Genomic DNA, 11,858 nt, shown 5'->3' with positions numbered 1-11,858 from the left:
TGGGAGGGGGCGTTCTGCTTTAAATTTTCCAATGTACATTTCTCCCACATGTTGGTTGGGCATGCTGCTCAATGGTGCAGTATTTCTACTGATTTGCATTCTCTAGTTTAGCACTGAATTATTCTCACAAATCATAATATAATCTCTCACATACCAACAATAAATTAAGATTGCTAGCCTAAAAGTGATTATATATTTTATATTACCTAATTTGTGAAATAGTCCGCTGTCGATCCTCAAATCATCTAATTTATCATTCCTGCCAACACCGCCCTTCCTTCTGGAGGGGGGCTACTTTTGTTCCCCTTGGTCCCTGTCTATGTTGTAAAGTAGTCAACGCTCCAAGCTCGCTCCTGTGATGGACTACAATTTCATGTTTAGTAAGCAAATTTGTATTGAGATTGTAGTCCATCACAGGAGTGAGCTTGAAGCAGTGACTACTTTACAACATACACAGGGACCATGCGGAACAAAAGTAGCCCCCCTCCGGAAGGAAGGACAGTGTCATCACCAGTTCAGACATGATTTGAGGATCTACGCTGTGTGATACACAAATAAGATAAATTTTTTGAAATAGTTAAGGTACTTGAATGTTTTTTAAAGATTTCATTCCTGAGTTTAGTGTCGCTTTTAAAATGTGAGGGATGGAGGTGGGTGGTTTTAAGGCTCCAGAATAAAACATGGGTGGTGGGTAGATTAGGTGTATATTTTTCAGAGCTTCATTTGTATTTCAGGTACATGATTAAGTGTTTCCTGATATGTTTGGTCCTTTCACTTTGTTTTTTAATCAGGTACTTCCTCCTGTAAAACCACCTGAATCCACTGATCTAGCTCATACAGTCTACTTCATTGTATTGCACCTTTTTGTAGCAAATACTCAATCATGTTTTTATTTTTTGGTAGATGAACATTAATAATTCATTGGATGAGGTAATAATTCTGCAATCTTCCTGAGCCCCACGGCAGATTTCTCAGGCATGCCCTTTAACTGGGCCTAGTTAGGAAAAGGTTATAAGAAAGATGAATTAGTATCTGCAGCTGTCTCCTTCCAGAGGCTTGATACGAATCCTCACACTTGGCTATCTCCGTGCAGTCTGGGAGTTATGTAACAGGCATCAGGTACTGCAAGTGCCTGTCTGCGTGGGTAGGAGGGCACTGTGCTCACGCAGAACTAGAACCAGTGAGGTGAGTCACTCAGGGCGAACTGTTCTGGATGGCAATCTGCATATGGGTGTAATAAACTGCGCTTCTTCAACATGTTTCCACCGAGACGAATGAGTGAGACTACAGCAATGGTCGTCACCTGCACGGAGAAGAATGGATTGTAAGGTGATTTCCTGACACCCAGATTATCAGAGTTGTAGAATCTTGGCATATGTCAGTGTCCTCTCCTCTGAGCTCCAGCAAGATTTAATGATGGAGGAAAGATATATATATATATAATCAGGGTAGACCTAGATTCCGACGTGCCAGCTAAGGGAGTTTGATGTGCTTTCCTAATGAGTTGTGTGTCTCATGCTCCATATTGCAATGTCTATTTTTTCCCCCGTACAGCCTCGTCGCCTCTGTCATCTCTTCTCCGACTTGCATATTCTTTCACTGCCCACTCTAATTGTGCGAGCTCTCCCTTTATGGCGCATTGGCTGGGGCCCAGATTCACTCCTCATCTCCGGGACAATGCCAGCTTTGTTCATCAGACATGATGTTGTTTGTTTGTTGTACACAATTAAGGGAAGTGATATTATTAGTGTTGCCTCATGACTGCGTGACGTGTTAACCCCTTTCACACTGGGGCAAGCGGCAGTTCAAACAAAAGGTCAGCGATTCTTTCGAAATTGCATTATCTGTATAATGCTGAATTGTTTAGTTGTGTGTAAGTGATACTGTAGCGTAACATTTTATTTCATTGAAATGTAAATACAACAAACACTTTCTTTGCTGGAGTTTGGCATAATTTTTTTTTTTGGAGCATAGAGGTTACCCAGGTAGCCAATGCTTCTTAAAAATGATAGCCGGCACCAACTTTTTCTAGTTTTCAATGGAGCTGCCTTCTAAAAAAAAAAAAAGTCCTGCTGGCTCCTAGACTGGACAGACTGGCCGCTGAATTCCATATTCATTTGTCTATCCCTGTCTTATACCATTGTACAGGATTTTTATTCTGATTACATTGCGATTGTAGGTTTTGGTTGGGACACTTGACATCCTGTGTGTTTATGACTAGGGTTGCCACCCTTCCAGGATTCACCTGGACAGTCCAGGTTTTGAATCCTGTGTCCGGGTTTCATGCCAGCAAAAACCCAGACATAAGATGTCAGGCAGACAGGGGCAACCAAAATAAAGATAGGGGCTACTGGCCCCCCACTGAAAATAGTCTCAACTGTGATATTTACAGATGAATGGGCGGCGCTATTTACATATGGATAAGCCATGACCCATTCTCCCCCAAAAAATGTCCGTGCATCGCTAGAGTGTTCGGGTTTTGCTTGAAGTAGAGGTGGCAACCCTAGTTATGACCTTTGGCTACTATTATAAAGTTTCAGTGTATTGTGCCGTGTACGAGAATGTATGTTTTATAGCATTCTTGTTGACTTTTATGGCCACCAGAACATATATAACGAACTTGGTGCACAGTTATTCACTTTAAAGAACTCCGGGCAGAATAAAAGTTAACCTTTGCAGTAGACCAACTCACACCCTGCAAGGCTTACGTGCTCCTTTTGGCTTTTACTCATCCAAATTTCTGTCCCACCTGGCTGGTAGACCAGTTTCTGCAGCCTCTCTCTCCCTTCACGCCGGCAATCTAAGGACCCATGAGTCATTGCATCGAATACACTGTATTAGACTTGAGGACACCAAGGGGGAGAGATGCTATGGGTAAAGGTCTAGCAGCCAGACGAGACTGAGGTTCATGCGAGTAGCCCCACTGCAAGGGTTAAGTTTTATTCCGCCCAGTGTTTTTTAAGGTTATTGCAAAGGACAAGGGACACTCTGCATCTGGAATTAGAGGTTTAAAAGAGAACTATGGGGTCAGGGCTTTTCCCCATAGTTCTCCTTAGGGTAACGGGAGGACACAAACTAGTGTCCTCCCGTCACCCTAAGCTACAGCTCGCGGTATACTGAAACGCGGCAGCTGGAGCGGATCCCGACATTGATGTCGAGATCCGCCCAGCTGCGTGAGTGACAGCTGGCTCTGCCTATCTAGAGCAGAGCCAGCTGTACCCGCCCCCTCCCCCGTCCGTTCCGCCATTCAGCGCTGGTGGATCGGAGCGGGGAAGGGGGGAATCCATCCCCTACCCTGTCACAGACCTACCCGGATCAGAGCTCCGGGTTTGAGGCGTGCCGTCTGTTCATGACGTCACGGCCGACTCCTCCCCTTGGTTGCAGCTCCTCCTCAAAAACACAGCTGAGCCACTCACTCGGTGTTCTATCGTTCTGGAACGTCGAGCGAGTGGCTCTGAGGACAGAGCAAGAGACAGTGTGTTACAGGCTGAACTGGAGAGTGAGACTCATTGCTGCACACCAGGACCTGCCATTGGACCAACACTGAGGTTGCATCGATCACCCCAAGTACCATCCACATTGCCTCATACCTTCAAGCAAACCGCAAGTAACTGGGAAACTTCCCACCTGTTATTTCCACTCAAATACCTGGTTGTGCTGTATTGGGAACTCAGGCTTGGCTTAACAAGTAATCAACCACCTGTTGAAACTACTTCACCTTTACTTATGCTGAATTGTTGAACTGTGATCAGAGATAACCATTGACAACTCATCTGTTTGTTGCACCCCCAAACATAACCGCATTGCTCACTTGATGAACTGAGATTAGCAAGATACCAACTGCTCATAGCAGTCCGCCTTCATATGCAGATCTGCTCCAACCTATTTGTTGCCACTTCCTCATCCTCCCACCTGTTACATCCACTTCCATTTACATCTTCGGTGCTCTCTTGACTACTGAGTCAGTAGCAATCCTGTTGTCCTAGCAGTCCGCCAGCATATGCGGATCTACTTCAACCTATTGCCTGCCACTTCCTCAAACTTACTTCCTTAGTACTACCGTTATTAGCGTAGTGTATTACATCAAACCAACACACATAGGTCGGGGTACATGATGTTAAGCGGTTCCCCTTGGTACTGAGTGCATTGGGGAACCAAACCCTCAATCCTATTTATCAATCTCCGCAGCTGAGATCCATACTAACCCAAACCTTGCTAGACTGTGACATACCCTGTCACGGCAGAGAGCCGTGACAGGTTCGAGAAGTGAGCGAACACCGGTATGTGTTCGCTCACCTCCCGATCTACTGAGCCGACGTGTGACAGTCTCATTGTCACAGGTCGGCTTTAATCTCTTCATACAGAAAAAAGGCTTCTCTACAGTAAGAGGTGTGAAAATGTGGAATAGGCTTCCTTCCGGAACTAGTTCTAGCCAACTCCGTTAATTGTTTGAAAAACCCCCAAAAACTGGATGCGTTCCTAAATGCACAGAACTGGATATTAATGTTTATTTAGGAATAACAGAAGATTGTTGATCCAGGAAATATCCGATCGCCTTAGGGAATCGGGAAGGATTTTTGTTTAACCTGAGGGAGTATTCATTTTTTTTTCTATTGCTTGAACCCAATGGACTTTGTCTTTTTTTTTCAAAGTAACTGGTTAAAAGGCCACTCCACCCCCCACCAAGAGATTAATTTGCCTTGGTGAAAGGAAAGATCTTTCTGCCTGTGGTCCTTGTTCTTCCCTGTCCATGATAGTCTCGCTTTTCTTGCTGCAAGATGCAAGTGCTGCATAGCCTTAAAATGACTGGTACACCTGGTGTCTCAGTCCCCAAAAGATCAGGAAGCAGAAGGTTATTTCCAGCTTCTGGATTCACCCCACACTGCAATATCTGGTGTCAATGGACTGGCCCAGTAATCTATGCAGTGTTCTGGAGCATTTCTATTTGTTAATTTATAATTCTTTCCAAGCATAAGCAATTGATTAGTGTTTTTATCTTAAAGCGGACCTTTACCCATGTCTTTAAAATAGCAGCAAACACACCTTTTTAGAAATATGTAGTAATGACAATCTACAAACACATACTTCTAGATCATTGCGGCTTTGTATTCTTTTGCATACTTTTTTTCTTTTCTTCCCCAGTCTTCTGGCAGTGACCCTGTTTACCAAGGGCAGATTTCTAGCTCTCCCTTTACTTCCTGGAACTCTGGCACATATGGCTAGGACATGTGACCATGCACATCACCTCAGGGGAGAAAAATGCCTTTCCCTGAGATCTCATGAGATTACAGATGAGATTTCCCAGCAATGGTCTGCTGATAAGGCAATCCCAGTGTGCATTGCTTTGCCAAACTGAAGTCATTTTGCCCTTCCAAAGCAGGAAGTGAATGCTCTGCAATTCTCTGCTGAAGTAATCTTCCCAGGATGCAATGCTTTGGCACATTACATCATTTGTGCCAGGACTGGGCCAGGAAGTAGATGAACTCTATTTGTAAGTAAATGAAAAACAAGTTTGTTTAACTAATGAACACCAAGATGATTTTATATTAGCATGCCGATGTGATTTTTAGTGAAAGGGGGTAAAGGTCCACTTTAAGCTATTCTCGGTATCTCACCCACCTCTGTATAGTGCGCTCTCGCCGCCAGCACCACGACACAGAGCAGTTGCTGCCTTGCCTAGGGCAGCAGCAAAGTTAAATACACCGCTGGGTATCCGCATAAGCCTGCTTTACACTGAATGATCAGACTGGAGTATTTGTATGCTAAAATGTTGGGGTGTTACTGGCTCTAGCATTTTGGAAAGTTATTTCCAGTGACCTCTTTTGCTGATTTTTTTTCTCCTAAAAATTCAGTCCTAATGCACAAATACATGAACTGGTCAGCCGCTTGCCTGTCTTCAGTTGGCTAGAGAAGTCAGATGAGGACCCTTCTGGTTCTAGGGTGTGCCAGCCATTAAAAGAAACAATTAATGTATGTAATATGCCAACAGTGACAAGGCGGAGGGCATTCTGTTCAAAGTATTTATACAGAGCTTTTATTACAACACTGAGGCTGGTTACGTGACTAGTAAGAGGCGCTCCCACTCAGCATTTAGGATGTGATAGGAATCTCTTATCAGTTTCAGCAGAACTGAAGCAGGTAGGACTCTGCAATGAAATTTGATTAAACTCTGTCAATGTAAATAATTGACCTGACGAGGATTTTCTTTTTTTCCTCTACAAAAGGGGATGTATATTTGATACGTGCCTATAAACAATAGATGCCAGTGATCCACCCAGCCATCGAGTTGTCTTTGTTAAAAAGATCATTGTGCTAATATGCACATTTCTCTCTTGAGGCATATGTCCAGGCAAAGAAAATGCAGCAGGTATCTGCGATGCGTGCACATTTCTCTGTTTTATCTCTTGGGTCTCATGCACACCATGTACCAAAACGTTGATGTCCGGTGTGTTTGGAGCTAATTTCTAAATGCCCCTGGACTCCGGTAACAATTTTCTATGACTGAATGCACACCTAGGCGTCTAAGTGTGTCTAGGTGCCTTCTGTCTAGGTCAGTTTACCCAAAATAGACATTTCTGCATTCTGGGTCTGACTAGCCCAGTTCTATGGTGCTAAACATGTGTAAACATATATAAATGGGACTAAGCCCAGCACAGAAAGTGATTGGGGAAGCATAAAGTTGTTTATACTTACCAGATCATTTCTGTTGTGCTTAAACACAGCGTGCTAGTGTGCATGAGGCCTTAGAAGGCCCTGCAAGCACAGAAAAATATCCTGTGATCTGCCAGAAATGCACTCCGCTCCCAAGTCCTGTTGTGGGCTGATACACAGCTTTTCATGGACTTGGAGTGGTGTCAGCCTTGTCCAGTGTCGTTTGCTAAACTACTCAACCTCTCCCACTCTTGTGGCAATCCACAAACACATACTTCTAGATAATTGCCAGCTTTCTATATCTTATTTCTCTTCTTTCCCAGTCTTCTGACAGTGGCCATGTTAACTAAGGACAGGTTACTAGATCTCCCTTTACTTCCTGGAACACTGGCACATGTGACTAGACATGTGACTAAGCACATTATCTCAGGGGAGCAAAATTGCATTTCCCTGAGATCTCATGAGATTTCCCAGCAATGCTCTGCTGATGTATCCTTCCCAGGATGCAACGCTTTGGCACATTACATCATTTGTGCCAAAAGTGGACCAGGAAGTAGATAAATTCTATTTGTAAGTAAATAAACATGTTTGTTTAACTAATGAATGTAAGATGATTTTATATCACCATGCAGAGCTGCATGCTGGTGTTATTTTTAGTGAAAGGGGGTAAAGGTCCACTTTTATTTGTCAACAAGAACCTGTACAACAGGCTTCTTTGTCAGGAGTTTTCAGCATCACATTACAAAGTTTTGTCTCTTTAAAAATGTTCAGCCTCCTGGTTTATAGTTTGTCCGTACAGACCTTCAGTGTTCCTCCGCATAGACTACTCCGATTTGGCCTTCTTGCTATGGAGTTGCCCAGCTTGGGCTGTTGAAGTTCCCTGCCTGTTCAAACACCTTCTCTCTCAGACAACAACCCAGTCTGGGTACAGACAAACGCTCTGTGTGCTCCATCGCAGCCTGAGGGTCTCCAGGGGAGATCGGAGCCCTGACCAGACAGAGAGAGAATACTTGTCTCTTATAAATATACACCGATACATTAGATTGAAATTGTTTAAATTAACCCAAAACCATAAAAAGTAGAGTTGGGCTTCAAAGTGGACCTTTTACACTCAAAAATCAAATTCTACTAATGAGTCCCTCCTATGTATGATGATTAATAATAACATAGAGATGTCAGGTGTAAAATGCTGTGATTATGAAATACTTACACTTGCAGAGCATTCACTTCCTGCTATGAAAGGGCAAAATGACTTCAGTTTGGCAAAGCAATGCACACTGGGATTGTCTTGTCATCTGCAGAGCATTGCTGTGAAATCGCATCTGTAATCTCACGAGATCTCAGGGAAAGGCATTTTCCTCCCCTGAGATGTGTATGGTCACATGTCCTAGTCACATGTGCCAGAAATCCAGGAAGTAATAGGAGAGCTAGTAATCTGTCCTTAGTAAACATGGCCACTGTCCTAAGACTGGAGAAGAAACGAGAAATAGTGTATGCAAAGAATACAAAGCTGGCAATTATCTGTAAGTATGTGTTTGTAGATTGTCATTACTAAAAATGTCTAAAGGTGTCTTTGTTGCTATTTTAAAGATGTGGGTATAGGTTCACTTTAAGGGCCGTTCACACCATATGCGTTCAAGCTGTGCTGGTTTTTACCAGCACATACAGAATGCAAAACAAGGCAATTTGCCTTGTCATGAGTGGGCACAGTGCACACTACTGCGTTCCGGTGGTTGTGCTTAAAAAAAAAAAAGTACGCCATGCAGTTTTTTTGTTTTTTTTTTAGCACACCACATTTCAATAAAGTTCTTACAAAAAAAGAAACGATGCAATGTGACTCGACGCATGGCTGCTGGTGTGTAATGTCCATTGATCCGTTCAACTTGTAGTGTTATGAGATTGTATGAAACAAGCAAGAGTTATGCCATAGCCATCAAGGTCATCTCAAATAGTTCCAGAGACTTAGTCCAGTGTAGGAGCCAGAAGGTTCTGTAAAGCAACTTACCTGGCTCTTGGGATTTCTCCAGGCCGTGGTTTACTGTAATGTTTGTATACAGTGAAAACCTTCACATTAAAGCAATTTACTGAAAAACAGATTTAGTTTTTAGTCATTTGGTGGTAGAGTAATGTCATATTTTGCAGCCACTGGAGTGTTGGGCTTTGCAAAGTGTAAGGTTTTTTTTTTTAAACATTCCCTGTGATTTTAGTTACCATGGATATCTGCGTAATATGTAGGAAGAGGATGGCACCACACTGTACATCTAATAAGAAGAGAGAGAATGCTGCTGTGTGTTAGTACTTAATCTCCATAAGACTTTTATTTTTGGACGTAGTGCTCCAAATGATGACCTGAGCATGTTTTCTGTTCCTCTAGGGCAATGTTTCACAGGTAGTACCTCCTGCTGCAAGATGCCTCCCGCTGTGTTGGATCCCATGGACATCTGGGCGGCCGATACACATCTCCCTTCAGATGTCACTGTGGACATCCTACTCCCCACTGGAATCTATGTGCAGATGGTGGTACCTCGGGATGCATCCATATCGCAGATTAAACACGTGAGTTACATGCAAGTAGCACATTTAAACAAACCTGTAATTTTCATGAATTCTATTTAAAAGTTGGAAAGATTGCCTGAAGGTAAATGTAAGATATTTTTTACATTTTGTACTTCCTTGCTGTGCTATATTTCATGGTCACTTTCTGTACAGAATAATGGAGTCTGCCCGCAGTGGCTAACCAGACAATACTGTATATTGCTTTCACTGAAAATGTGATTACAGCCCTGTCCATAGGCAGTCACTGCATTGTGCTACTAAGGAGACAGTACAACATGAATATGTAATGAGATAATATTGCCCCCACTTGTACAAATAGTGTTTACAACTTTTAGAAGATGCAGAGTTCTGTAAACATATACACATACACATGCTGATGACGTTACATAAATGTAGAATGCCCCTTAAGTGACCTTTTTCCATTTTTTCATGGTAGCTGGTGCTCTCTACACCCTTCGATCCAGTATCCTATATGGATACAAAGGAATGAGAATTGGAAGAGGCATAAGTCCACCTGATAAACATTTCATGTTATTATCCAGTTATGATAACTGTAGTGATGTGTACATCTTATATGTGTCAAGCAAAACAAATGGCAACCGCACTCATCAATTTGTTACCAGCTTTACAGCAAGGTGCACATGGAAGGGCTTTAAACAGTAACAGCAAACATTTTCCCAGCACACTCACCAGCCAGCATGCAAAAAAACTTGTCTCACCGCAAAGGTTAAAAACAGAGGTTTAGATACACGTCTTCTGCAGAAAATGTGAAAGCCGCACCAAGGCACCTCTATGTAGTGCGGTCCTAACTTTAAACTATGAGAGTCTCCATCTTGGAGCACATGTGGCAAAAGATAAAATATGTGTGTCCCTAGCTGTACCGTAGTCCAGTAAAGAAATGGGCAGTCTATACACCAATACAGGGTTCTTTTGGTGATTTTGTGTTTCCTATTTTCTTTATCCAGCGGTCATCTGTCTCCAATGATATGTTGTTTTGTATGTTTTCAGCTTGCATGGAAACATGCACAACGTTACCCCCTCTTCCATTTGCTCCTGGAGATTGACTCCTACATGTTCCAGTGTGTCAATCAGACGGCTGTTCATGAGGAACTGGAGGATGAGACCCGACGACTCTGTGATGTTCGACCTTTTCTGCCAGTGCTGAAACTGGTGTCAAGAAGCTGTAACCCTGCAGAGAAGCTAGATTCCAAAATAGGGGTCTTAATAGGAAAAGGTAATGAGCTGACACTGTTCTATTTCTCTATATTATATGTACCTTCTCCCTTAATACAGAAAATAAAGGACTTTACCATGACCAAAGGTGTAAATAGAGAGTATGAGTATAGTTGGTACCGTTTTAAAGTTCATTGTCCGCTCCTCCTTACTCAGAAGTACCATTTTTGCAATTGGTTCCAGCTGGTGAATCAGGTGGGGGGGAGAGAATGTCAGGTTGGATAGTATGAGCAGTCGAGGGGGCAGATTATTTAAGTGGCTTATGTTCTTCTGAATGGATAAAGTACATGTTAGCTTAGTTCAGCCACATGTCCGAAATGTCTAAGGATGTAAGCCAGCTTTCTAAGGCAGGTGAGGTCATGGTCAGAAACAAATGACCATGGTCCCTTATTTAATGTTTGAGCACATATCACACATCTTTAGGATTAGACTGGATCGTGTTACATTATTACTGCCTCTATTTTTAGATATAGTCTATAAATACATCAGTAAAGTTACATTTCCACAGTGTTAAGCTTTTGGTTTATAGACATATCTGCTAAGTTTCTCCTCCCATATGAAATAGCACTGTTGTATAACTCATGCTTTTTCATTCTCAAAGTTCATTCGCTCCGTAGATAATTAAAATTCATGGTGAACACTGAATAGAGATGAATAATGATGTGCTGATGTTAACATTTATGCAATCTTCCCTGATTTTCTGGATCTTAAGGTTAAACCTTAAAAATGCATTCAAGTACCTGAACTAATAAAAACAAAAGCATCTTATTTGTGTATCACTCGGCTGTAGTGCCTCAAATCATCTCTGAATTGGTGCCGACACTGTCTTTCCTTCTGGAGGGGGGCTACTTTTGTTCCCCATGGTCCCTGTGTGTGTTGTAAATTAGTCACCGCTCCAAGCTCCCTCCCGTGATGGACTACAATGTCATGTATAATTTACTAATTTGTAGAGAGATTGTAGTCCATCATGGCAGTGAGCTTGGAGCGGTGGCTACTTTAGAACATGCACACAGGGACCATGGGGAACAAGCATGGTTTCAGAGATGAAATGAGATTTGAGGATCTACAGCCGAATAATGCAAAAATAAAGGTTCAGGTACTTGAATGCTTTTATAAGATTTAACTCCTAAGTTTAGTGTCACTTCAAGACCCAATGTACAAGGATACCAAAAATGGGTTCAATAAATGCAATCACATGCTCATATGAACCAGTGAGCATTGACAGTGGGGTTCCAGTTCATTGGAATGGCTCCAGGAGATTTGTCAGCATGGGAGTTTACAAACTGTCCTTGCCCTAGAAGAATTCTTATCAGTTCAATACAAGTTAAGATTTTTGAGGACCACAAATAACATATGCATGGGCAGGGGCGTCCCGAGGCTGGGTGACACCCGGAGCGGTAACCGAGGGTCACCCCCCC

At 42.7% G+C, this 11,858-nt stretch overlaps 1 protein-coding gene across 4 annotated transcripts in view; it reads left to right on the top strand.

Annotated features, from left to right (window-relative positions):
- The first annotated feature begins 1,235 nt into the window (after positions 1-1,235).
- The window catches only part of PIK3CB (phosphatidylinositol-4,5-bisphosphate 3-kinase catalytic subunit beta), a 63,450-nt gene continuing 52,827 nt past the window's right edge, over positions 1,236-11,858 (top strand). Inside the window, exons 1-3 of one of the 4 annotated variants that reach the window (XM_018568166.1) lie at positions 1,236-1,324; positions 9,026-9,207; positions 10,216-10,441. In XM_018568166.1, the coding sequence (XP_018423668.1) occupies positions 1,318-1,324; positions 9,026-9,207; positions 10,216-10,441 (415 nt within the window). In that variant the 5' untranslated portion in view covers positions 1,236-1,317. Of the gene's footprint in view, positions 1,330-8,937; positions 8,943-9,025; positions 9,208-10,215; positions 10,442-11,858 lie in introns of those variants that run through there. The other 3 variants (XM_018568167.1, XM_018568168.1, XM_018568169.1) reach the window with 3 other exon arrangements.

Source organism: Nanorana parkeri, unplaced genomic scaffold (assembly GCF_000935625.1).
Source record: "Nanorana parkeri isolate BGI_ZX_2015 unplaced genomic scaffold, ASM93562v1 scaffold1147, whole genome shotgun sequence".
NCBI lineage: Eukaryota > Metazoa > Chordata > Amphibia > Anura > Dicroglossidae > Nanorana > Nanorana parkeri.
This window is presented reverse-complemented; position numbering and strand designations above follow the sequence as displayed.